The sequence below is a fragment of the Eschrichtius robustus genome, chromosome 19, assembly GCF_028021215.1.
Source record: "Eschrichtius robustus isolate mEscRob2 chromosome 19, mEscRob2.pri, whole genome shotgun sequence".
NCBI classification, from domain to species: domain Eukaryota; kingdom Metazoa; phylum Chordata; class Mammalia; order Artiodactyla; family Eschrichtiidae; genus Eschrichtius; species Eschrichtius robustus.
In genome coordinates, this window is record NC_090842.1 from 4962054 (window position 1) to 4989603 (window position 27550).

Here is a 27550-nt window from a genome sequence, read left to right on the forward strand (position 1 = left end):
ACTACTTTTTTTCTGTGAGCTCTGCTTTACATTGCGGCGTGATCATTGCATTTACAGATTCTGATTGGCGTGTGAGTGATGAGCTTCCAGGTTTTCTGCAGTTCCCTTTTGATTTTCTCTTGGGCCCACGAGTTTTACAATTTTGGTATGCTAGAGAATTTCTCCACAGCTTCATTCATTCATTCATTCATTCATTCATTTTTGGCCGTGTTGGGTCTTCGTTTCTGTGCGAGGGCTTTCTCTAGTTGTGGCGAGCGCGGGCCACTCTTCATCGCGGTGCGCGGGCCTCTCACTGTCGCGGCCTCTCTTGTTGAGGAGCACAGGCTCCAGTCGCACAGGCTCAGTAGTTGTGGCTCACGGGTCTAGTTGCTCCGCGGCATGTGGGATCTTCCCGGACCAGGGCTCGAACCCGTGTCCCCTGCATTGGCAGGCAGATTCTCAACCACTGCGCCACCAGGGAAGCCCCCTCCACAGCTTCTTTTGTGGTTTTGTTGAACAGTGATTAGAGAGGTCGACTGTATCACATCTACTTCCTGGAATCAATCGAGGTTTCAGTGGTGTCCTTATATGGCAGGTTAGTGATGAGCGAGGTCACCTGTATCTACTTTTTGAGATCAATTTCCTTGCTTGTGGTCAGTTAAGAGTCTCCTAGTGAAGTTTCTGTGTTTTTCCTAAATTTCCTCTACTGTGCTCTATGAATTTGGATGTTGTGTTGGTACATACCCAGGCCTGTTAGGTTTTCGGTGGTGGTTATGTCTTATTAAATTCCCTTCTTTGTCTCACTGAATGCTTTTGGCCTGGATTTTTAAAATCTCATCTGACATTAGTAGTGTTACCCCTGTTGCGTGAGTTGTTGTCTGCATTTGCCTGGTACATTTTTGCTCAATTTTTTTGAGTCTTTTTTTTCCTTGAACTTTATTTTGAAATAATTTTAGATTGACATAGAAGTTGTAAAAATAGTGCAGAGAGCTCCTGTGTACCCATCACCCAGCTTCCCCCAATGAAAACATCTTAAATAACCACAGACCAAATAAGCAAAACCAGGAAATCAGAGTTAATGCAATACTATGAACTAAACAGCTCAAACCTTATGTGAATTTCACCAGTTTTTCCATAGTACCTGATTTGAGGCCTACTTGAAGTTAAGGGCACAGTCCTCCAGATGGCAAAGTCTACCCAAGACTTCTGAAACCAATTGCAAGTTCAGGGAATTCCCCCAACCACCCTCAGGTTGGATAATTTGCTAAAAAAAAAAAAAAAAAAAAAAAAAAAACTCATGGAAACCTATCATGCTGATGGTCATATTTATTACAGGGAAAGGATACAAATGAGAACCAGACAAAGGGAAGAATCTGGGAGGGTTCAAAACACAGAGCCTCTGGTTGTCCTCTTCCTGTGAGTCCTTCTAGAGAATCACTGAGCCTGAGGGTAGTCTTGGGGACCCCTGCCACAAGTTACATGAAATTTTATTACACATGTAGATCAGTGAAACCACCACTACAATTGGGATACACAACTGTCCCGTCACCCCCAAACTCCTTCAGGTTCTCCCTCTGCAGTCACACCCTCTTAATCCTACCCTTAGCAACCTCAAATCCATTTTCCATCATTATAATATTGTCACCTTGGGGATCTATGTAAATGGAACCATTTAGTATGTAACCTTTTAAGACTGGATACTGTCACTCAGCATAATACCCATGAGATCCATCCAAGTTGTTCTGTGTATGTTCCTTCTCATTGCTGGGGAGAATTCCAGTGTATGGTAGTACCAGTTTCTTTATCTATTCACCCTCTTAAGGACATTTGGGTTATTTCTAAGATTTGGCTCTTGTAAATAAACCTGCCATGAACTTTCATGCACAGATTTTTGTGTGATAAGTCATCTTTAGGATCAATACCTGGGAGTAGGATTGATGGGTCACGTGCTAGGTGTATGTTAAAGTTTACAGGATGTTGCCAAGTTCTCCAGAGAGGCTGTAGCATTTATGTCCCCATCAGCAACATGTAAGAGTTCCAGATGCTTTGCATCCTTGTCATCACTTAGTATTGTCAGTATTTTATTTTAGCCACTTTAATAGGTGTGTAGTGTATCTCATTGTGGGTTAAGGTTGCCTTTCCCTACTGGTTAATGATGTTGAACATCTTTTCTTGTGCTTATTTACCGTGGGTGTGTCCTCTTTGGTGAAGACTCAGTTCAAGACTTCTGCCCTTTTTCTAAAATTTAACTGTTAAATTTTGAGATTTAAAAAATATTCTGGCTCCAAGCCCTTTGTTAGATATGTGATTTGAAAATGTTTTTCTTTCAGTGTGTAGGTTCTAAAAAATTCTCTTAACTGTAACTTTCATGAGTAAAATTTTTTAAATTTGTGAGATTCAATTTATCAATTTTTCTTTTCTTTTACAGATAGTACTTTTGGTGTCATGTCTAAGAATTCTTTGCCTAATCCTCAATTCCAAAGATTTTCTCTTTTGGTTTCTTCTATGGTTTGGTCTATTGCCCATTTTCGGTTAATTTTTGTAGAAAGTGTAAGAGGTTCTTTTTTGCTATGGATGTCCAGTTGTTCCAGCACCATTTGTTGAAATGAATATTTTTTCTCCCTTGAATCGCTGTTGGCTTTTTGTCAAAAATAAATTGGCTATACTTCTGTGGGACTGTTTCTGGACACTATTCTGACATTGATCTGTGCACCTATTACTTTACCAGTATTGCCCTGTCTTGATTACTGTAGCTATATAGTAAGTCTTAAAACCAGGAAGTATGTTTCTTCCAACTTTTTGCCTCTTTTTCAGAATGTTTTAGCTATTTTATAGTTCCTTTGTCTTTTCATATAAATTTTAGAATAAGATTGTCTATGTCTTAAAAAAAGATCCTGCTGAGATTTTGATAGCAATTGTGTTAAATCTATAGACCAATTTAGGGAGAACTGATATCTTTACTATATTGAGCCTTCCAAGGCATGAACACAGTATGTCTCCCCATTTTTTTAGGTTTTCTCTGATTTCTCTCATTGGCATTTTGTAGTTTGCAGCACACAAACAGACCCTAAACATGTTTTGTTAGTTTATACTTAAGTATTTCAATTTGCTTCATTGTAAATGGTGTATTACGTTTAAAATTTCAGTTTCCAGTTGTTCATTGCTAGTATATAGAAATACCAGTGATTTTTTGTTTGTTAACCTTGTATCTGTGGCTTCCCTAGACTCACTGGTTCTGGAAAGGTTTTTGTGTTTAGATTCCTTGCGAGTTTCTACATACACAGTGTCATGTGAATAGGGACAGTTTTATTTTCCCCTTTTAAATCTCTTTTCCAGTGCCTTTTAATTTTCTTTTCTTGCCATATTGCACTGACTAGGAATTCCAGTATTATGCTGAATAGGAATGGTGAGGCTGGACATCTTTGCTTTGCTCTTAATGTTATGGGGAAAGCATTCAGTCTTTCATCATTAAGTATGATGTTGACTACAGGGTTTTTTGTTTTTTATTTTTTCTAGATACTTTTCATTTGGTTCAAGAAGTTTCCTTCTATTCCTAGTTCATTGAGTTTTTATCCTGAATGGGGTTTGAATGTTATGAATGCTTTTCCTGCTTCAATTGATATGACCATGTCCTTTTCCTTCTCTAGACTATTAATATGGTGGATTGCATTGATTATTGAATATTGACCTAGCTTTTCATCCTTGGATTAACCCCACTTGCTCATGGTGTCTTGTACTCCTTATATATGGCTGGATCCAATTTGCTAATATTTCATTGAGGATTCTTGTCTCTGTGTTCATGAGGGATGTTGGTCTATGGTACTGTGTTTGTATGGTTTTGATATCAGGGTAATGTTGGCTTCATAAAATGAGTTGAGAAGTGTTCCCTCCTCTTATTTCCTGGAAGGGATTGTGCCAGGATTGTTACTTCTTTAAACGTGTAGTAAAATTTACCAGTGAAACCATCTGGCTTTGGTGATTTCCTTTTTGGGGGACGGTTTTAATGATAACTTCAGTGTCTTTGTTAGTTATACAACTACTCAGATTATGTATTATTTCATCTTCAGTGAGTTTTAGTAGTTTGTGGTTTTCAAGGAATTGGTTTATTTCATCTAACTTGTTGAGTTTAAGTGCATAAAGCTCTTCTTAGTGTTCATTTTTGGAATATCTTGAGGGATCTGTATGATGTACCATCTCTCATTCCTAATATTGGTAGTTTGTATCTTCTTTTTCCTTTGATGAACCTCTAGCAAGACTGACACTTTCATTGATTTTTTTCAAAGAACTGGCTTTTTTTTTTTTTTTCTATTTTTGCCTTTGACTTCATTGTTTTCTTTCTTTTTTTTAACGCATCATTTACTTTGTTTATTTATTTATTTATTTATTTATTTATTTTTGGCTGTGTTGGGTCTTCGTTTCTGTGCGAAGGCTTTCTCCAGTTGTGGCAAGCGGGGGCCACTCTTCATTGCGGTGCGCGGGCCTCTCACTATCGCGGCCTCTCCTGTTGCGGAGCACAGGCTCCAGACGCGCAGGCTCAGTAGTTGTGGCTCACGGGCCTAGTTGCTCCACGGCACGTGGGATCCTCCCAGACCAGGGCTCGAACCCGTGTCCCCTGCATTGGCAGGCGGACTCTCAACCACTGCGCCACCAGGGAAGCCCCTTTGCTCTTTCTTTACTGTTTTTGTTTTGGTGAACGGCCCCCTGCTGTTGATGGGTGGAGTTCTATAAAAATAAATGGAGCTAAGCTGCTTAACGGTCCTGTTCTATTATATCCTTGATGAGAAGAGGGTCTTCACTTGCATGTAGTCCAATCGATCCAGTATACGTAACACTTAGTGGCTAGCTCTTTGTGTCTTATTTGGTAAAAATTTACCTATCCCTATTTTTTCTTCCAAAAGCTTTACTGTTTTACCTTTTACATTTGCAGTTTATCCTGGCTTGTTCTGTATGGTATAAGTAAGGGTTAAGAATACTTTTTTGTTGTTTCTATTGCAAGTATCAATCGACCCCAGTTATTTTTATTATTATTGTTTTTTTTAATGAGAAACCTATTGCTTGGGCCAGCAATTTGCTGAAGAATCCTGAAAAGGGAGGGAGCAGCAGGGAGTGTCCCTGACTCAGAGGGAAGCCCGGTAGCAGGCTGTGTGTGTGTGTGATGTGATTTGGCCTTTACGTCTAGGCGGTTGCTAAAGGTTGGTAGCTGTGGGCAGGTATCACCCCTGCCCCAAAGGGGTCTTCTCCAGCCAGCCCCCTCCCTCTTCTTGTGGGCATGGCTTATGTGTGGGTCTCCTCATTTAGCTCTGGTGTCACTTGGGGCCAAGGAACCTAGTGAGGCTGTGAATCTTACTTTGGAGGAATGTGGGCTTTGCCTGGGAGCTTCAGGGGTCCACTTTGACCTTCTTCGCCCTGTCTGGCCTGGTATTACCAGCTGGGGCAGCCTGTCTCGCAGCTCCTGTGGCTGGGTGTAATGATTCACTTCTGTGTGTCAGTTGGGCTAGGCCATGGTGCCTAGATGTCTCTGGGATTTTTTAGATGTGATTAACATTTAAACTAGTAGACTCTGAATGAAGCAGATGACCATCATGTGGGCGGACCTCATCCAGTCAGTTGAAGGCTAGAAGACTGAGGTCCCAGAGAAGAAAGGAACCCAGACCCGAGCCCTGCAGTACCAACTCCTTCCTGAGTCTCCAGCCTGTCGGCCAGCCCTAGAAACGTCGGACTCCCTGGCCCCGACAATCACGTAAGCCAACTCCTTAACACAAACGTCCTTCTCTTTCTCTCCTCTCCATTCTGTTGGTTCGATTTCTCTGGAAAACCCTGCGTTGGGGGGGTTATAGCTGTGGCCTTATTTCTGGAAGATGGAGTTGCATTTCTGGTTCTTCGTGGTTGTTTTTGCCTGGCCACAGACCTCCCTGCTCTGCCGTCTTTCAGCTGGAAGGGCGGACACGTGTTAAGAACAGTCTTGGGGCCAGTGGGAAACAAGCCTCAGGCTGGGGGGACATATTCTGGTTCCTGATTCTGGAGGGAAAGGCCACGTCCTGTTCAGCCTCAAAAGCTGAGGCCTTTGTTTGTTTAGGCTGTTCAGGATGTGACTGCCTATCGCCACATACATGGTCATGAACATGAGGTTGTGCGTTTCCCACCTGGCCACGTGTAGGAAAGGGCTGATTAAATCCATCAAAATAATCATCAGGCCCCAGGCATCGCACTTAAAAATACCCAAAGCCCCCCTTTTATGGATGACGAGATGGGGCCTCAGTTGGGCAGTGTGACCAGAAGCCTGGGTCCTGCCCTCTCCCCCACCCCCGCCCCCGTCTTCCCACCCTACCAGGGGCTGCATGGCACCAAGCTATGGCACAAATACGTAGCCAGACGTGGTTAATAAAAATCATTGTGATTTAATAAATAGTGAGGTGTTTCTGTGCAGGTGCTTCACTGTTTGTTTGTCCCAGGGCCTGGCGGGACAGAGTGGTGGATGGATGCAAGGCTGGGCCCAAGCTCCCGGCCGGTTTCCCAGGAATAGCCAGGTGAGTGACCTGACGCCACGGTGTCCTGAAAGCACCTCTCGGAAGAGGCGGGGCAGGGGGAGGGCCACAGTCACATGAAAATATAGATTTGAGGGATTTTACATGGGTCGGGGTCCACTACACATCTTCCTGGTGGATCTGGGCTTTCTTGGCTGTGGAGCAGAATTTTTCACATAGTTTGAAGAGCTCTGACAAAACAAACACGGAGGAGGCCAATCCGGTTAAAAGCAATAGATCTGCCAACAGGGGAAGAGAGAAAAAAGGTCAGAGAGCGCAAGCTGGCCCCTCTGGTCCCCAGCCCCGTGCTGCCCAGCACTGGAGCCCAGGGGGCCGCGGAGTGCTGTTGCCCGTGCTTGGCTCGTTCTGAGTTACGGAGGTGAGGGGCCAGGACCCGGGAGCTGAGGACCAGACTTTCCACTCCCCTGATGGGGCAGAGATTTCCCCAGCCCAGCATCCAAAACCCTGCAGCGCCAGCTCCACAAGGACCAGCTGGTCTTTGCAGGCGGCTCAGAGCTGGGGGGCGGGCATGATGCAAGCTTCCGCTGTAAGGAGACCCTTCCTCGGGCGGACGCCCCCGACCACGGTTCGGGCTCCGAGTCCAGCCCCCCTCCGGCTCGTTCTGGAGGGTTGACCCCTGAATTCTCCCCCTGAGCCTTTTCTTGGCTCCCTGCTGTCAACGATTCGTGACAGACATGGTGCCCGGCGCAGGCCCTGCACTTCCTTTAGACTCGGTAAGCTTCCTGAATTCCCGGTGGATGGAAACATCTGTACAAAAACATTTTTAGGTTTTTTTTCTTTTCTCCATACCCACAGGGACCCTGCTCTTTAGATTTTTGGGGAAGAAAACGCTGAGGGTTCCCAGTCTTGCCCAAAGGGTTTCAGTGCCCTCGTCTCCACCAGCTCGGATGCTGCTGACCGTTTCATGATCCTGGGATGCGCCCTACCCGGTGCTCTGCCTTGGGGGCTGCCTCACCAGCCCCCTTACCCTCGGCTCCCCGGTGGGGTGTGGGATTGCCGATGGAGAGCTGGGTCGGCGGTCACCCTGGTGCCCTCCCCGCAGCTCTCCAGGCCGCCGCCTCCCACTTCGGTCCCTGTCACCACCGTTTCAGGCACAGGAGGCCAAGCCACCGGCGCAGCTTCCGAAGAGAGACCGTGGATCTGCCAGAAGCCTGCTGAAGACGCAGGGGGGTCCCCCACGTGGCATGTGTGCTTGGGGCCCAGAGAGCTGTGGTCATTGCGTGTGGCCCTTTCAGCAGGAACTGCCAGCTGGCCCACTCCTACCTCCAGGTAAGTGGGGTCCCAGTGACACAGGCCCTGTTAAAACCCCCAACCAGGTAAACTCACTCCTAAGCTGGGGCAGCACATCACAGGCTGAGCCCAGACTGTGGTCGATCCTGGCGCTGCCCCTGGGCCTCCCCGTACCTGCTCTGAGCGCCCCGCTCTGGGGCAGGGACGGGGTGGGCCGGGACGTTGGGACCCCTGTGCCCTCCCCTGACTCCTAGCAGGTACGCCCGTGTTTCCCGCCTTCTCCACTCCCCCCATCACGTCGCCCCCTCCTACCCCGTGCAGATGTCCAGGAACGAGCCCAGTCCTTTGCAGACAGGATGGCCCCATGCGGGGACTTCACGCCCCGGAAAGGTCTGCAGCTGCCCCGCGCGTGCGGCGAGGACGGCTGCGGTCCCGGGTGACCCCTCCCACTCACCGAGCGCCCCCAGGTTCTCTGTCTGGAAGACCTTCTGCAGGGGCGGCAGGTATATCACCGCCAGCTGCCCCAGAACAGACCCGAGCACGGAGTAGAGGAACGTGCGGTTCCTGAGGAAGCCGATCTCGAATATCAGCTTGGTCTGCGGAGAAGGGCACAGTTGGGGCACAGGAGCCGCCCCGAGACTAGGGCCGGGAAAGCATGAGCCGGTGCTGCCGGGGGCAGCGGGGCCTCACCTGGGAGCGGCAGGTCAAGGCGTTGAAGAGGTCGAAGAGCACGAAACAGGTGAAGGTCATGGTTGTGGTGCGCGGGGTGCTTGCCTTGTCTTCGGGCATCTGGAACACGAGTGCACCGGGTGAGAAGGTGCAGGGGGGGCGGGGACCCCACCCTCAGGACCCCTGTGTCAGAACAGGCAGATCTGTGCCTCTCCCACCTTCCGGGCCGTTGAGGATGCAAGAAAGAGCCCAGCTGCTCCACGGAGGTGGCGTGGGGGACACCCCTGAGAAAAACTGAGACCTGGGGGGTGTCCGGCGCCCCATCCCCCCTCCCGCACATGGGCGAGCTGGGGTTTAAACGCCTCGACGGTCACCTGCCTAATTCTCTCTCCAGCTCACTGGCCGTCTCAGCACAGGGGCTGCCTGAACCTGCAGGCCATGGAAAGGTGACCCATAATAAGATCCCCTACAGTGAGAACAGACGGCCTCTTCAATAAGTGGTGCTGGGAAAACTGGACAGCTACATGTAAAAGAACGAAATTAGAACACTCCCTAACACCATCCACAAAAATAAACTCCAGATGGATTAAAGACCTAAATGTAAGGCCAGACACTATCAAACCCCTAGAGGAAAACATAGGCAGAACACTCTGACATAAATCAGAGAAATATCTTCTTTGATCCACCTCCTAGAGTAATGAAAATAAAAACAAAGACAACCCACAGAATGGGAGAAAATATTTGCAAATGAGGCAACTGACAAGGGCTTAATCTCCAAAATATACAAACAGCTCCTGCAGCTCAATATCAGCAAAAGAACCCAGTCAGAAAATGGGCAGAAGACCTAAAAATAGACATTTCTCCAAAGACGACATACAGATGGCCAAAACGCATAAAAAGCTGCTCAACATCACTAACTATCAGACAAATGCAAATCAAAACTACAATGAGGTACCACCTCACACCAGTTAGAATGGGCATCGTTAGAAAATCTGCAAACAATAAATGCTGGAGAGGGTGTGGAGAAAAGGGAACCCTCTTGCACTGTTGGTGGGAATGTAAATTGATACAGCCACTATGGAGAACAGTATGGAGGTTCCTTAAAAAACTAAAAATAGATTTACCCGGACAAAGCTATAATTCTAAAAAGATACCTGCACCCCTATGTTCACAGCAGCACTACTCACAAAAGCCAAGACATGGAAGCAGCCTCAACATCCATCAACAGATAAATGGATAAAGAAGATGTGGTACATATATACAATGGAATATTACTCAGCCATAAAAAAGAATGAAAGAATGCTATTTGCAGCAACATGGATGGACCTGGAGATTATCATACTACGTGAAGTAAGCCAGACAAAGACAAATATCATATCACTTATATGTGGAATCTAAAAAAATGATACAAATGAACTTATTTACAAAACAAACAGACTCACAGACTTTGAAAACAAACACGGTTACTAAAGGGGAATCGTTGGCAGGGAAGATAGACTGGGAGTTTGGGATTAATTTATACACACTACTACTACATGTAAATAATCAACAAGGACCTACTGTGTAGCACAGGGAACTCAGTATTCTGTAATAACCTATAAGGAAAAAGATTCTGAAAAAGAATGGATACACGTATATGTATAACTGATTCACTTGGCTGTACACCTGAAACTAACACAACATTGTAAATCAACTCTACCCCAATATAAAATAAAAATTAAATTAAAAAATCTCCCAAATAGTCACCTCCTGGGAATAAGACAGGAGTTTCTTTTAGTAGATGTCAGATTGTTTCCTGGGGATAACAGAAAGCAGGAGAGGCACTGTGTCCCATCATTTAGGAAGGAATCTGCCGCCTTTTCTCTGCCTGTGAGGCCTCACGTCCCCTCCGCCCGGTCCCACCTCTGCAGTCGTCTCCCAATCCCTCCCCGCCCTCCCCTGCACGTGTATGTGTGTCTCCCCCAGCCACGGCGCCTGCGCCCCTGGGGGCCCGGACCACACCCCTGCCCCGCGTCTGCCACCACACAGACCCGCTGGCCAAGCCCGTGAGGACTCCCCCACCTCTTTCCAGAAGATGAAGAGGGTCCCGCTGATGATGGCGGCGGCCGACAGGAGGATCTTCAGGATGAGGGCTCTGCCGAGTATGACGTCCTTGATGTTCCGTGGCGGCTGCCTGAGGGTGTCCCTGTCGACCGGCTCTACCCCCAAGCTGCTCGGAACAAAAAAAACCTGACGCTTTGAAATAAACCACTGAAGAGACGTGCAGTGGTTAAATGTGCGAGGCCACCCGGCGAAGTAACGCACAAAGGTCCACATCGAAGGCCTGGACGGGCGTGGGCAGTGCCTCCAGGTTGTCCCCGGCCCCTCCTGCCTCACGTCCTCTGCTCCTTCCCGGGGGCCCGCCGCCACAGCCTGGACCCCACCGGCAGCCCGGCAGCTCCGCCGCCCTCCCGCATCCCCAGCCATGAGTGCGGTGACAGAAGACCATGCCTGTGGCCAACCACGTGGTCCTGAATGGTGCCCGGTCGTTCCCCGTCACCTCGGAGACCCCCGCCCCCAGGTCGGGCCTGGCCTCATCCCAGCTGGCCTGGAGAAACGGGATCCAGGCCCCGCCCACTGAAGAGCCCCCCCAGCAACTGAGGGGACCTGCCTTCAGCCAACTCCAAGGCAGCGGGATCGGGGCCAGGCCCGCAGTGGATGGTGCGGGGCACCAAGGAGGGAGCAGGCTGGGGAGGCCCACGCTGGGCAGATACGGCTGGGGTCCAGCTTTGCTCGCGGCCCCGTTCCCAGGGAGAGCACGTATAAGAGGTGGCCCTCTCGCTGGGCGTGGAGGGGGGAGCAAAGCCGTCACCGGTGGTGATTAGATTAATAACTAACAATTCAGCTGCACCGAGAGCAACACCCGCTATGTGCTCACACACAGGGAAGTGCCTCGCTTGCGCACACCGGCCCCCCTGCCTCCAGAGCCCATCCTTCCTCCTGCATCATTCATTCCGTTAGCCTCACGCTCCCTCCTCATTCATCCAGCCAATAACGTCCTGGGCACCTAGTGTGTGCCAGGCACCATTGTAGGAGTCGGGGATCCTGCAGGGAACAAAACAAAAACCTTGCCCCCAGGAAGCTGACATTCTAAAGGGGAGATGGATTCCGATCAGATAAACAAGGAAATATGTTCCCCTCTAGGCAAAAATAAAGCAGGGTAAGGTGACTGGGAGAGAGGAGGCTGCTGCTAGAGAAATCAGGGAGGACTTCTCGGAGGCAGTGACCCGAATGAAGAGAGGGCGCGAGCCATGCAGGTAGCTCAGGGAGAGCATTCCAGGCAGAGGAGCAGAAAGTTCGTTGTCCCCCTGCCCGCCCACCAGACGCCTCCTCCCGTGCCTGGTGCATTCCCCTTGCCGTCTCCCCCGTACGCTCCCGCCAGCCCGCTGCCTTACCTCTGCGCCGGCGGCCCATCCATGATGATGTTGATCCACAGGATCTGCATGGCATTGAGGGGGCTGGGCAGGTTGCACACGGTGGACAGAGTGATGAGGCTCAAGGCCGAGATGCTCCTGCAGGGCACACACAGGGCACTGTCACCAGCTGCTCCCAGACCTGGCACACGGGGGGACGCCGGCCTCGACTTACGTGCTCAGCTGAAATCGGACAAAGTTCTTGATGTTATGAAAAATCCCCTTGCCTTCCTCCACCGCATTCCTGCAAGAGAGGAGAAAGCATTTATTCACAAAGAGGGCCGGACGAGCAGGGTCAGCCAGCTAGCTCCGTCACCTGCTAAAGGAAGCGACGGTGTCACCAGAGGTCATGTTTCTCCTTGCTGGCATTCTCGGGGAATCACCAGTAGAGGGTGCTGATGTCCTAACAGGTGCCATCAGCCGCTGGGGACTGGTCCCCAAGCCACGATCGCCCTTCTGTCCAAAGACTGTGGACCATTCTGTCGTCTGAGCCCTGGGACCCCAGCCCTCACCCAAGGCTCCCTAAGTGCCTCCTGCCCCTCAGTGATCCAGCAAGGAGAAGGGGCCCCCGTGGCCCTGCTTTCCATGACGGGGGGTGGGCCTGGGGACACCGTGTATGTCCACCACAGCAGAGCAGGGGGCTGCCACCCCAGGCATTTTTGCCACTAAAAAAACACCTGAAGAGCAGCTTACATGATGGCTGAGAAGTCATCGTCCACCAGGATCATGTTGGCGGCCTCCTTGCTGACGTCCGTCCCTGTCTGCCCCATGGCAATCCCGATGTCCGCTGATTTCAGGGCGACCGCGTCGTTCACCCCGTCCCCCGTCATGGCCACGATCGCCCCCGACTCCTGCAAAGCCTTTGGAAAGAGGAGGCCAGTGGAGGCCTGCAGCCTGAGGACCTTCCTTCCAGATCCTTCCCTCCTCGTGCCCCGCCTCTCACACCGAGTGGTCCACGGCAAAGGCCCCTCTCTAGAGGGCACTGGGGTCAGCTGGCCCGGGTCTGAATCCCAGTTGCCCCCATATGAGCTGTGGGCACTGGGCAAGCCCTGAACCTAACCTCAGCTTCTCTATCTGCAAAGTGGGAGCACGGTCCCTCCTTATCAGGGCTGTTGTGAGCCCTAAACTAAGAACACAGAGGGGACAGTGCCCAGCCCAGAGCAAAGGCATGAATGTGTTATCCGTCACCATGCCACCTAAAAACTGTCGCTTGCCATCTGGTTCAACAAGGATGAAGTCATTGGCCACTGCAGCCGCTGACCTTCCACACCCCCTGAAAGGAGTTCAGGGCGGAGATCAGGAATGAAGGAAAAACTGGCAGAACAAGCCTTCAGATAGTTAGCTGTTTTCAGGAGCAGATTTTATGAGCCCAGATTCTTACAACTTTTCATACCTAGAAAAGCACTAAAGTCACTGACGGAGACATCTGCTCCTCGTGGCCAGGGGCAACCTTCTGCCAAAATGTGTGCATGACTGCAGTACCCCCTTCACTGAAATCACATACACACCCCGCCCCCACCTCTTCGGAGTGGCTCCTCAGAGCTAACTGAGACGCTGTCTCCCCAGCTGTAGTCCTCATTTTGCCCCCAGTAAAACTTAACTCACAACTCTCACGGTGTGCTTTTTTTTTTCAGTCAACAACCATTAACAAATAATAATCAACTCGTCCCCTGAATCCATGTGGTACCCAGTAAGTATTAATATTTTCTTTGAGGAATGACTGGCACAGAGATTTACTCTGTAGAACTAAAAAACCCCAAAATGACACAAAAAAAACACAAGTGTTAAAGAGCAACCTTTAAAAGCATCCGTGTGCAGGGAAAACCACACAGGAGTCTCTCGTTCTAGCACTTTCGTTTTTGATGCACCATCAGAAGGCACCTGCGGTGGGCCAGGCAGCTGCCAAGGGCTTCACAGGCCCAGCTTCGTTTCTTTCTTTTTTTTTTGGCCGTGCCATGCAGCACGTGGGATCTTAGTTCCCTGACCAGGGATTGAACCCGCACCCGCTGCATTGGAAGCGTGGAGCCTTAACCACTGGACCGCCATGGAAGTCCCCTGGCTTCGTTTCATCCTCTCCTGCCTTGCCTTGAGAATTAGCTGGTGTCATTCTGTCATTCACATTATCCCCATTTTACAGATGAGGAAACTAAGGCCTGGAGTTAAATAACAGGAATACGCCAAGGAGCACCCGACTGACGAAGGCTGGCCTCTGTGTTTCTACCTTGGCACCACCCAATTCCCGCTCCCCGCTTTTGGTATATGTGGCAGGGGGCCCCCAGTTCTCTCCTCCAGAGACCAGTGCAGAGGAGGCGGCCACCGCTGGGCCCTAGACCACCTTGTGAGCAGAGCCGCCACTGCTCTGGGCTGTGCCCTGAGGGACCAGAGAGGCACACAACTGACCTTGATGATTTTGAGTTTGTGCTTTGGGCTGGTCCTGAAGAAGACAGACACCTGGATACGGAGACGGGAGAGGGCCGAGCATCAGTGAATGAGGAGGTGGCACCTTCACCCCACGCCCCTCGGCGGCAAGCCTCGGGAGGACCCCACCTTCCCGACGCGCTCGGCCAGCGCGCCCTGCTCGGCGCTTTCCACCTCTTCCCCAGACATGGCGCTCAGCTTCCCGTTGCACAGGCCGATGTTTCTTCCTGCAAGGTGTGGACAGTCCCCTCTGAGGGCCTGACACTGTGGTCCCTGCACTTGCCCCTCACTTCACCTACCTGACATCAGGCCCCGCCTTGGCCACAGGGAAAAACAAAACCTCGGTGGCCCCAATTAGAGAGCACCTGCTACGGTATCTGACCTTAATTCCACCCACAGAATGAACTGGCAACAAAGGCCTCTTATCCCCACTCTAAAGATGAGGAAACTGAGAGAGCGGTGACTTTCCCAAGGCCATAGGGCTAGTAAGTGCTAATACTGGACCTGACATGGTTCTTTCTGTCTGATTCCAGAGTCTGTGATCTTTCCATAGTGCCAGGCTGCCTCAAGACAGAGGGGGGCAGAAAACCAAGGTGTGGCAACCCTGCTAACAGTAATAAAAAGAGGAGGAGGAGGAAGGTTGCTAGCCCTCTGCTGATGAAAAGCCCGAGGGTCAGAGTGGCTCAATGATTTGCCAAGGGCACACCGCTACTGGCAGAAGCCAGACTGGAAGTGTGCACTGGCAATGACGCTGCCTGTGGAGATGAGGTGAGATCATGGACGGAAGGCCCAGGACAGAGAATGTTCTCGGTGCACACGAGGTCTCTTCCTCGTTAGGAGAACCTGCCAACATCTTAGAGACAAACACCCACTCGGAAGGTGGGATGCTGGTCCTCGAACCTCAGAATCTCTTCCAAGCACGTGGAAGGAAGGTGCGAGCTCTCCTGACCAGGTCCCTCGAGGAGTAAGCACGGGTGGCGACCCTCACCCTCCACCCCACTCCCTGGTTACCTATCGCCAAGGCCGTCTCCAGAGCGTCTCCCGTTATCATTTTCACAGACAAGCCCGAATCAGAGAGAACGTGGACCGCCTCCTCCACGCCGGCCCTCGGAGGGTCGATGATTCCGATGAGACCCAGGAACGTCAGCTTCCCCAGCTCGGGCCCAGAAGCCAGGGCCAGCACTGCGGACAGAGCAAGACCCACAGAATGTTCAGAAGATTTTCGTCCCCAGTCAGCCCCAGCCCCACCGTGTCCCAGACCCTCTTCTGTCCGCGAGGGGCTTGGGCACTAAGTCCCTGGACCGCAAAGGGAAGGGACGATCTTCCCGGTGGTTGTCAGGCCCGTGCAGGGCAGCGGCTCTCGACGGCTCACCCACGATGGAGAGCAGGGCAAGCAGCAACAACTTGCCCAGCGGGAGACGGGCCTCTGTCCACTGGTGGTGCAGTACCCAAGGGGAGTGGCCACGAGAACACCTGCGGGCTGGCACATAAGGGCGCATTTCTGACGTCCTATCTCTCATTGCTCTGCCCTCCTCTGTCATTGCCAGCAGACTCGGGGCAACAGCCACCAAGGTCAAGAAAAATGTGCAGGAGGCAGCACGGGTCAGAGGGCTCTGTGTCAGTGGCACAGAAGCCAGACCCGGCTCTCTGGGACAGGTGCTCTTGGGGGGGTGGTGTGGGAACTGACCTTACTTTGTCACCTTACTGATACTGAAGGGGAGCTATGGCCAACAAGTTCCAGCTGTGACCCCTCAGTCATGAAACTGTACCAGTGGCGCAGGGGGGTGTGCCAGCAATGTGGGTACCATTCCCCCCTTTCTCAAAGCAACCCTCCCTGCCCTGCTCAGCTAAGCTCAGCTCTGTCCTGACATGTCCTCCCCTTACAGGCTGGTCAGTTTATAATTACTGCCCCCTGAAGGGGAAAACTAGGGCAATTGAAACCAATACAGCAAGCCAACGCTTCTCACTTTCCCCTGAGGGAATACACGTGTTCCAGAGTGTTTTTAGACATTTTCTCTGAAAACGGACAGGCTGACATATGACACTACGGGAAACATGAGGTTTAATGTTCAGCCCATCGGGGAAGGCGTTGGCCCTGGTGCAGAAAATTGGAAATGGCCAAGGAATGAAATGTCTGTATTAATTTACAAGAGCTTTGGGTTTTGCTGACAGCAAGCCGTGAGCAAGACGACCAATCGGGAAAATCATCGTTTCAGGGGCGGCCCGTTCACCTGTCTTAGAAAACTCGGAACCTCTTCTCGCACACATGAGCGGCGTCTGGGATAATGGGTGTCATCTGGCAGCTGAGATGGGTGGGGGGTGCCCTATCTTTCACCTGCCCAAGAGAGCCCACCCTGGCTTTGCCTGCATTAGCACCCTACCTGACACCACTCTGACCATCACTGCATTGACTCGGGACCCTGCGTTAACACACTTGAGAAGTCAGTGTTATGTGCAAACTTAGAGCTTGGGGCTGGGACCACAGGCACTGACCCCGCAGGCCGAGAGACCCCATCCTCTTCTCCTCCTGCTGGCAGAAGGCTCGCTGCTGGGGCGTCAGCGGCAGGGGGATACCCCCATGGTTGTACGTGGTACAGTAACGAATCACTTCCTCGAAGGCCCCCTTCATGAAGTAGATGTCTTCCTGCTCCTTGGAAAAGACAAGAGGGAAAAAATCGGCTGACACTGGCTGCTTCAGCTCTTGGTGACCGTCACCTCATCCACACAGAGATGTTCACGGCGGGGTTATTTATCCCGGACCGTCACTGCTCACCAATACAGGACAGGTTAGAGAAGTTACAGGAAATCCACGTGATGGAATACCTTGCAGCCCAGAGAAGGGTGAGGCTGATCTCTGACCCAAAGCAGGCCTGCCCTACATCGGGCTCCCTGGTTAATGTCACTCAGAGCGTCCGCACGTTTCACCAACTGGTCACATCCCAGCCAGTGCTGTGCCTTTAAGTGTGCGACTGACCACTAGATGTCTGTTTCAGGGAGACTTCCAAGCAAGCAGGCACCGTGAACTTGGCTCATGAACCCAAATGAGCAGCTGACCCGTTTCCTGTGTATTTGTTCAGCTCCGTCTCCCCTAGACCGTTAGCTCCAGGTACCTCGTCAGTGTGGGTCACACTATAACCCCCGGCACGAGCACAGCGCCTTCCTGCTCACGGTGGGCAATGAATGAACGTGTGCAAACTGACACGGAAAGCTGGCCAAGACATCATTTAAGGGAAAAGAGCAAATTACACACACTGTATACGGCATGACCTTCTTTTGAAACTACCACCCCACATGTTGCATTTGCACATGTAGAATCTGGAACACTCTATCTCTGACTGCGAAGGGGTGTTAGTGTGGGTGGGGAGTGGGTAGGGAGAAAAGAGGGACAGAATTGTTGGGCGCTTCCATTTTTGAAGTTACACTTCTATAATTTTTTTCAATGAAAATAGATTACCATTGCCTTTGGGGGGAAAATAAGATTTGAAGGTATTAAAACATTAAAAAAAAAATCCAAAACCCCTCTTAAGCACCCGGAATTTACATGCCTGTCCACTCATGGCAAAGACCTGGGATAAGCTGGCCGAGCTACCCGCCACTGTGAATGAGATGGGAAATCTCAGCATGGGCAAGACGTGACAGCTTCCAGAAAGAGCAGAAAGTTTGGAGAAAAAGGTAGAAGGCAATAAAAATCTCTTAAAAAAAAAAAAAGTTTTTTCATTGTAGGAAATCTGAAAAGCTACAGAAAATTTAAAAAGAAAAAAGTGGGGGGAAAACGTGGGCTGAGTCCCCACCCAGGCACAGCCGGTAAGAATTTGGTACCTGTTCCCCTGGTGGCGTAGAACCTATGTGTGCGCACACGTGCAAGCTCACTGTCTACACCGTCTACGGTGGATGCTGGGGTGTGTGTCCTGGATCCCCCTTCGGGATGACGGCTCGTTCCCCCGTGGTGACACAGTTACGTGAGATCATATGTGTAAAGAACTCAGCGCAGGGATGCGAGAAAAGGACCCTAAGTTAGCAACGGGGTCAGTGTCATAGGTAGGAACATGCGGTCCCTCCGGTAGTAATTACTCCGTCATTGTGCTGTAGGCCAGGGAGTCTCGCACGTGAACTTGCATCAGAATCCCCAGCAGACACAGATGACCGGGTCCCAGCCCTGGAATTTCTGATTCAGTGGGTCTGGGGGTGGAGCCTGAGAATCTGCATTTCAAACAAATTCCAAGATGCTCCTGCGGGTTCAGGGACCCCACTTTGAGAACCAGAGGTTCAGATGCCGGTCTCAGAAGAGGACCCAACGTAATCAAAGGTTTAACTGCCATCAGCTGTATTTTCACATATTTGGAAGCTCAGAGAAGTAGCCAGGAACTTTAAAGTCTTCTGATGTCTGCACTTCGCTTCGCTGGAAAGGGGCAGAGAGGCACACTCACCTCATTCTTGGGGCTGCATTGGACCGCCATCCACTTCTGCTCCGAACTGAATGGAATCTCTCTTTTTCGCATGTATGAATCTTTAATATCACTTAAGCCCATCTAGGAAAATAAAATGGGACGTTTTCAGTGAGTCATCCTAAACCAATCTCTACGCAAAGCTCAGTCCATTTAAATTATTCATTATTCAAACCACCTCAGGCAGATGAGAAATCCAAGCTGTTCAGCTCACAGAGAAAAGCCATTTGCTTTCAAACGTCCCACCCGAAAAGAAATCTCTCTTTTCTCTTGTCCCAGGGGCAGAGCCTGATGGCCTCTGCCACAGCTTCTAGCTGGAACCTGTGGCGTTTCTGCCGGGACGAATGTTTCAGACTTGAAGAGGCAGCAAAAGGAGCCCTGGGAAGTGGGGTGCCTGCGGTCACCACCTGGGGTCCCTGCCAGGCCTCACATTCACTCGCTCTTTGATGGCTTTCAGGCCAGTTCCTTGACAGCTCTGAGCCTTGGTTTCCCCAGTTGTAAACCAATCCTAACCCGTGCATCCCATCGCCCCCCAAGGGGTGAAAATGGGTTCTTAGGGGGTGAAAAAAATCTACTCCTTTTATGTATAAGGCACAGACACCCATACAGTACAGGAACAGATGCATACTATTGGGCTGACAAAAAAGTTCGTTTGGGTCTTTCCGTAATATCTGCGGTATTAAAATCTCATGGGGGGAGTGATTAGGGAAAAAAACATCTAAAAAGTCTCCTTAGGGGAGTGTCATCGGTTGCACTGTGTCCCTCAAAGACATATGGAAGGTGTAATTCCCCAGTGCCTGCGAACAGGATCTGATCTGGAAATAGGGTCTTTGGAGGTGTAACGAAGTTCAGATGAGGTGGTGAGGGGGAGCCCACGCCGGTATGACTGGCGTCCTTCTAAGAAGAAGACAAGGCCACGTGAGGACCTCCCTCACGCAGACAGGACCTCGAATTCTGCTGCCAGTGTAGCTCCGAGTGAAAGCATTCCCCACGCAGACATCACAGACCTACCTTCATGGCCAGGGCCATCAAGGCGCCCTCCGTGGGCTGCCCCATCACGGCGTTTTTTCTGATGATGGCGTTGTTGGCGACACAGCCTGCCTGGAAGGAGAGGTTTCCGAAGGTCGTTTGTTAGTATTTGGAGCTGCACCCGCCGGGGTCCCGGGCTTACTCAGGCACGTGAAAAGGTGCAGCCCTAAACGCTGGACCCGTTTTCTGAGCTGGGGCTGGCATGGGGGCCAGGGACAAGTTTACTCTTCAAAATACATCAGTCCCCGATCTTCAAAATCCACACGATTAATATTTACTGATTCTGCTGAATGTTGGTTGTCACAAAGCTGTCATGAGGAACTACAGTGGGAAGGCAGGCAGACTTGGGGGGGTCACGCGTGTGGGGTGATGGCCAGTGCCCGCTAATGGGGACGGGGTTTCTGATTGGGGCGACAAAGCGTCCTGGAATTAGATAGCGGTGATGGCTGCACAACCTTGTGAGTATACTAAAACCCACTGAACTGTACACTTTAAAAGGGTGAATTCTGTGGTGTGTGACCTACATCTCAATTTAAAATAATAACTGAAAAAAGAGAAGTAGAAACAAATGGACAAAAAGAGCACGGGGGTGAATCCCGGCTCCCTCCCACTCACTGGGGGACCTTGGGCACTCACGCTACCTCTTTGAGCCCCCGTTTCTTTTTTTTTTTTGGTCGGCACTGTGCATGCGGCATGCCGTATCTTAGTTCTCCAACCAGGGACCGAACCTGTGCCCCCTGCATTGGGAGCACGGCGTCTTAACCACTGGACTGCCAGGGAAGTCCCGAGCTCCCGTTTCTTAATCTGCACAACTGAGATAATGGGGCGGCCTTCTCAGGGCTCTGTTAATTGTCACCGTGGAGGTGGGACCTGCGCGGAGGGGACGGTGGTCAAACTTCCCGTGGGGAGGGGACGTGAGCTCCTGCGAGGATGGGTATGGCTCACATTACAAGTACTGATGGTCACAACAGGCAGCGTTCATCCCGTGCTTGTTTCCCAATATTCACGGAGCCCCTTCCCTGTCCAGCAAGCAAGGGGGGAGGAAGGGGCTCCCAGCTCTTCCCTTATGTCCCATATTTCCATCTGTATCTGGGCCGCCGTGACAACCTGACCCCTGGGGCGTGGCCCGGTCATCACTGAGAACCAGCTGGTCCAACTGCTGTCTCTCTTTCCGGAGAGAGTCCCCATTAGCTCTGTTTTAAATGCATGTTTACTTCCACAGTGGTGCTTTTGACACTTACCTCCACTAATTTCCCCACTGAGACGTTGGAAAATTGCTTAATGACTTCCTTTGAGGGTAAAAGACAGACAGTCCCTTGGCCGTTGTAGCCAACTCCGCTGACCTACAGGGCAAAGGCGAAAAAACGGGGTGTCACTAGGAGGCAAAAAGACGCTTCCCCGGTTGACCCATATCCCTTTCTGGGGATCCATCCCCAAGGACATGGTCCCACCACGAACACGTCTTCAAGCATGAAATGCCCCCTGCAGGATTACGTATTAATCAGATACCTCACCAAGTGCCGTGCTTCAGTAAATTGCAACAGGGCATTCTTCAGCCAGTAAAAATTATGGTTATGAAAACCAAGTATTAGCATACAAGGGTGCTTATGTTCTAGAACCGGGGCGGGCAAGCTCTTTTTTGTAGAGCCGATGGCAAATATCGTAGCCTTTGCAGTAATCTCTGCTGCGATTACTCTGTGGCTGTGACATGACAGGAAACACGGACAACGTGAAAACACAAGGGTGTAGCATCGTGCCAACCAGAGGGTGGTGCCTTCCATCCGTCACGTTACTCGCTGCTATTTGTAGCAAGGAGACTGTCCAATAACCCATATTTGTTTCTTCCTTACTGTTCTCTGGAAGACTCCGTGTGCTTTCCCTGGGAAGGAAGGGGTCTGGCAGGGCACAACCTGGACCTGAACCTTATAAACTCACACGGGCTCACCTCAGCGTGGAGCCCGTCAGACGTCACAAGTTGGGTGACAGTCATTTCATTGGCAGTCAGAGTTCCCGTCTTATCGGAACAGATGACATTGCAGCAACCTGGCACAAGAAGACACCAGAGTTTAGAGGAACAAGAAGTCGTCACCACCAACTCTCAGGCTTAGGAAACACCCAGGTTGAATTATCACGGCACTAAAATGCCCATGCAGTCCAATTTGTAAGAATCCAACCAGCTGGATTTCCTCACCTAAAGTCTCCACGATCGGCAGCTTCTTCACAATGACCCGCTTCCTGGCCATCCGCAGCACTCCCAGGACCAGCGTAACTGTGACGACGATGGGCAGACCCTCGGGAATGGCGGCCACAGCCAGGCTGGATCGAAAAGGCCAGGCGGATCACCTCTAGCACGCACTTAACGATGACGTGAATCCCAACTGGCGTTGGCAACATGTTTACCCGGTGAAGCTTGTCCGTGGTTTCCCCACCTTCTCTGTTCTATACTGTGCTCCCAGTCCCATGACACACCTGCCTCCTTCTTCAGCATCCACTGCTCTGAGCTTTCCCCCTGCAAAACCCTGCTTTCCTACCAGACATCCACACTTTAGTGTGAATTAGTCTGTCCATTGTTTTGCCTATTTAAGTGCTTTTGCATTTAAATTGTTGTCAGCTATTAGAGACAAAAGTCTTGGGCCCTATGAAAGCAATTTCCGGAATCAGGCACTAAGTGGGAAGTGGAATTACTAGGTTCAGAGGGTCCTCCCTGGGTCCCCTGAATTTTCCTTTAAATTGGTCTAATGGTTTAGACACTTCCTGTGAGAAAACCAGACAAGGAAATGAAAGTTGGGGGAGGTGAAGTGGCACGGCGACGCCTTTGCCTAAGCAGGTTGTTGTGCTGTCTGCTCATCTGCTTAGGACCCCCCCCCCCAACTCTTTCCGTACCACGTGGCCCTGCCCTCCCACAGCCAAGGTTGATTGGGTTAGAGGAGAACATGTGACTCGAGCTGAACCAATGAGCTTCTCCCTTGGGAATCTGCATTGGGACTGAGCACAGGATCCCCTTCCTGTGGGCAGGGTCTGTGTCTTGCCAGTGACCTCAGGCCTTTGGGGGAGGCTGGAGAGTGGGGGGCAGACTGTGCAGAGCTGTGGGGTGAGCATTACCACGCCACGCCCCACCGTGGTTCACCCTTTGCACAGCACGGTCCCGCAGGTAGTCAGTAAATATTTGCTGAGTGAACACACAGCAATGAGTGAATACATGGCAAGTGCAAGAGCCCGGACCCACCCTGGCCTAGCACATAGTGAGCACTCTATATAGGTTGGTAATAATCAGAAAGCCCCGCCACCGAGGACGACCATTCAACCGAAGCCACGCGCGGCTACTGTATTTCATCAGATCTACGGCGCTGCTAACTGGGAAGGGCACCATTATCCTGTGCACCTCTCAGAAAGTAAAAACATGCTGCCCATTAACGGTGCCGGGATGCTTTCTTATCACCTCACTTGTGAGAAGCAGTCTGACTTCAGAGAAGGTAGAAGGTGAAAAAGAATGTGTGTCTCAGAATCAAAGAAATATGGTATACGAATGGCGGCCTTTCACCTGGAGACCATGGAGCATTCAGGGGTAAGTTATATAAACCAAGGTGACGGAATTTGGTCAAGGGACTGTGCCCGGTTTCTACGGTGACAGCAAGAAGGCTTCCTTGGTTTTATGGCACAGGCTGACAAGGCCAGCTAAGCAAACATTTGCAAAGGGTTCTCACGGGCACTTTCCTCCTACATGGCATGAGAAGGGCATTGTGTGTGCCTGGAGGTTTTCATAATAATAAAAAATTAATTGGCAAACTAATAAAGATTACAATAGACCAGGAAAAGCAAGTAGACCTTGGGTCAACCTGAATGTTGCTCAAGGCAGAGGGAAGTAGGATCAAGTTTTTAAAAGAATGATTCTCATGCTATTTATTTTGGAGAATCTCTTCCTCACCAGCTTTCCTGCCATTTCTACCTTATGACTGAGAGGTTTTGAGTGATTTTCTTCTGCTAAAAACTGAAGAATCCCATCCTTTCAAAGTCACAAGTGAAATGACCAGACTCAGTATTCTTTCCGTTGCAAGTTTCCCATGGACCGAGTGGGATGAGAGAGATGAAAGGGGCTGTTAAGACAAGAAATCAGAAACGACCTTGGGGAAGCAGGGATGCGGTGGACACAGGAGCCTTTTCTCTTACTGACCTGGAAATATGTCACCGTCTTTTTGCCTCATGGAACTCTCTGTGGTTTACAAGATGGGATGGAACGCACCCTTATTTGGGGGAGGTTCTCATGCATCACGGCCTCTGAGAGCTCTGCTTTTTCGGGGAGCGCCTCGTGGCTGAGGCTCCACCCTCGGCCACCACCCCTACCTCTGAAGACCTAGTCACCTGAGCCTCCTTTCCGGGGCTCCACCTTCTTCCCTAGCCCCGCCTCTTGCTGGAGTCCCGACCAGGGTAATTGTAGCCATGGCCTCACCGCTCAGAGTGATGCTTCCTGAAACGGCAGCATCAACGTCCCTGGGGAGCATGTTAGGAATGCAGAATCTTGGGCCCCCCCACCCCAGACCCACTGAGTCAGAGCCCCGGCAATCTGCGTGGGACAAGCTCTCCCAGGGACCCTTGTATGGTGAGGTTAGTTATGGTCAAGTCCGAGACCCCCTGCTCTACGGCGTCCTCCTCTTGCAGGAGGCCCCGCCCTCACCTCAAACTCCACCGCCCACAGCGCAGCCAGCTGCCCACTCCCCTGCTCCCTGTTCCCACTCCTCAGAACAAGCCAGGGTTCACACCTCCCATCACCATCCCAAGAATGGCCAACACTTTTCATCTCTCTGCTCCAGAAGAATAGTAGAGATGGCCTGGCACGGCGTGTTGAGAAGGGTTCCGAGGATGTGATTAGAATTCAGAGAAAAAGGGGCCCGTGAGTTTCCACGTGATCAGCCCCCTAATCTACCCCACCGTCTGGTCTTATCACCCAGCCCGACCACAGCCTCCCCCCGGCTTCCGCAGATGCGCTGGGCTTGCTCCGCCTCCACGCCTTTGCCCCCGCCACTCCCCTGCCCGAACGCCCTGCCCCACCCCCCCCCAGCAGCATCTCTCCAGCTTCAACTCCTCAGAGAAACCTTCCCCGGCCACCTTTTCCGGCCACATCCCTTCCCGCCTCCCTTTTAATCTGTCTCTCAACCATCGTTTCCTTTGTAGCGTTGATCGTAAGTTGTGATTATTTTGCTAACATTCACTTAAATTGTTCACGTTTACTTTCCCCACCAGCCTGCAGACTCCGTGGTCCAGCTCCATCAGCACTGGACGATGCAAGTACATAGTAAACAGTTGCTCAAGAAACATGTGTGGGGCAAATAAGCAAACCAAGTGCCATGGCCGGGGAGGGGAGGGAGAGGGAGGAGAGTCCCTGCCCTGCCCGGGAGGTGGCCAGGGGCACTAAGCCAGACCCTGGCTTTGGATCAGAATGCATGGGGTTTGCAGTCTGTCTCCTCCACTCCCTGATCCTGTAACTACAGGCAAATGTGTCGGCCTAACCCTCAGCTTCTCGATCTGTGAAATGGAGACCGGCCTGCCTCACGGAGCTGTGCCTCGATGCACGAGGTCACGTGCTCCTCCCGAGCCCTCCCCCCTCCTCCACACGGCAGCAACAGACCCTGGCTACGCCCCCTTCACTTTCTCGAAGATCCTAGAACCGCCTCACCTAGCTGGTCAACACTCCGACACTGACACGGAGGGATAAATGGCCATCGAAAGCTCTGGGTTCTATTTTCTTTTATACCATTCACGGCACGTAGCTCAGGATATAAAGTCAGGACACCCCACTCGACTTGAGATCATGACCTCGTCCACTCAAAACAACACCTTGGGCGCTGTATCTAGAGCTCTGCAAGCCGTCTGCTGTGGCCACCACCCAAATGTAACGATGATGATCTGGGTGTGTTTCAGGGAAAAGGCCTGAAATCCAGCAGGAACATCTGTACAGCACAATGGCCTGATTTTCATGGTTCCAAAGAGTTCGGGGGGAAAACCCAAGCCCTGGTATCAATCCATTTATTTATAGCTTATTTAAGGTGAAAACCTAAAGACAATTGCTGTTAGGGTGCCTTTTCTTTTTATACTCAGAATTAGTCTGAGATGGCGTTTTCCAAATGTTTGCCATTTGTATTTTGCTTTTATGGTTTTTGTCACATAATATTCTAACTGCATAATATGCTTTAAACCAACTTTTCCTTTTTCTTTTTCATGTCCCCAGGATTTGGCATTAATGAGATTTTGTTTGTTAAGGAACGGCAAAGCTTCTAAAACCAGACACAGACTTTTCCAGCTTCCATTCATTCACAAAATAGTCACTGAATACTATTATAATAGGATACACACCTGCCCACAGGTGGATTTTGCTGGCCTGCCTCTCAATGCACACAGGGCAGTGTGATTAAAAAATGAGGCATTTGAAAGAATGTGTGTGTGTATATATATATATATATATATATATATATATGTATGTATAATTGAATCACTTTGCTGTACAGCAGAAATTAACACAACATCGTAAATCAACTATACTTCAATTTAAAAAAGTGAGGCATTTGGAATTTTAAAAGGCCTGCATTTGAATTTCTTCTATTGCTAATTGCCAGGTAATGGTGTCCACTCATTTTTACACAGACAGACTTGACTCTGTACCAGAGACGTGTACACTCAACCCCCTAAAGCAAGGTTCTCTTGCCCACACTGGCCGGTGCTGGAGGAAGCAGCACCCCACAGCCTCCGTCCCGCACTGGGATCCATTGTGAGGTGCGTCACTGTAATTTACTGTAATGACAGTTACAACGTGGCTGTTTGCAAACAGTTTACTTTTTATATATAAATTAGAAGGGTTCCAAGGATCCTTGCAATAACAGCGTTCCTAATTACCTGCTTTATGTTTTCTTTATTGAGATGTAATTCATGTACCATAAAATTCGCCTTTTTAAAGTATATAACTCAGTGGTTTTACATTCAGAGTTGTATAACTATCACTACAATCACTTTTAGAGCCTTTTCATCACCCCCAGAAGAAACCCCATAACTGTTGGGGTCCCTCCTCGTTCCCCGACCCCAGCCCCTGGCAGCCACTAATCTACGTTCTGTCTGTATGGATTTGCCTATTTGGGGCATTTCATAGAAACAAAGTCATATGGTATGTGGCCATTTGTGTCTGGTTTCCTTCTCTTAGCCTCATGTTTCTACGGCATCCACACTGTAGCATGTGTCAGTGCTTCGTTCTTTTTTTAAAATATCTTTATTGGAGTATAATTTCTTTACAATGTTGTGTTATTTTCTGCTGTACAACAAAGTGAGTCAGCTGTACATATACATACATCCCCATATCCCCTCCCTCTTGCGCCTCCCTCCCACCCTCCCTATCCCACCCCTCTAGGTCATCGCAAAGCACCGAGCTGATCTCCCTGCGCTATGCGGCTGCTTCCCACTAGCCATCCATTTTCCATTTGGTAGTGTATATATGTCCATGCCACTCCCTCACTTCATCCTAGCTTACCCTTCCCCCACTGGCTTCACTCCTTCTTGTGGCTGAATAATACTCCTTCATCTGTTCACTACTTGACAGGCATCTAAGTTTGTTTACATTGTGGGTTTGACGTACTAAGTATATATTTTTGCTCACTGACATTACTCTTCCACGTAACACCTGAACCATCTTACAGACAACAACACAAGGAGGGGGTCACCCTGAGGAAACCGTGAGGGGCCTGACGTGGCTCCTCCACGTCCCCGATTACCAGCTGCCCTTCCGCTGGGACGTGCCCCATTA

General features: G+C 50.4%; 1 protein-coding gene across 1 annotated transcript in view; it reads right to left on the minus strand.

Annotated features, from left to right (window-relative positions):
* Positions 1–6575: 6575 nt before the first annotated feature.
* Positions 6576–27550, minus strand: part of ATP2C2 (ATPase secretory pathway Ca2+ transporting 2) — a 79575-nt gene continuing 58600 nt past the window's right edge. Inside the window, exons 12-27 of the mRNA XM_068528912.1 lie at positions 21959–22083; positions 21713–21810; positions 21009–21110; positions 19750–19839; positions 18721–18822; positions 16787–16943; positions 15305–15475; positions 14423–14520; positions 14276–14326; positions 12569–12735; positions 12051–12119; positions 11858–11974; positions 10485–10632; positions 8445–8543; positions 8209–8350; positions 6576–6742 (exon numbers count right to left, since the gene is read on the minus strand). Coding sequence (XP_068385013.1) covers positions 6624–6742; positions 8209–8350; positions 8445–8543; positions 10485–10632; positions 11858–11974; positions 12051–12119; positions 12569–12735; positions 14276–14326; positions 14423–14520; positions 15305–15475; positions 16787–16943; positions 18721–18822; positions 19750–19839; positions 21009–21110; positions 21713–21810; positions 21959–22083 — 1855 coding nt within the window. The 3' untranslated portion in view covers positions 6576–6623. The remainder of the gene's footprint in view (positions 6743–8208; positions 8351–8444; positions 8544–10484; positions 10633–11857; positions 11975–12050; positions 12120–12568; positions 12736–14275; positions 14327–14422; positions 14521–15304; positions 15476–16786; positions 16944–18720; positions 18823–19749; positions 19840–21008; positions 21111–21712; positions 21811–21958; positions 22084–27550) is intronic.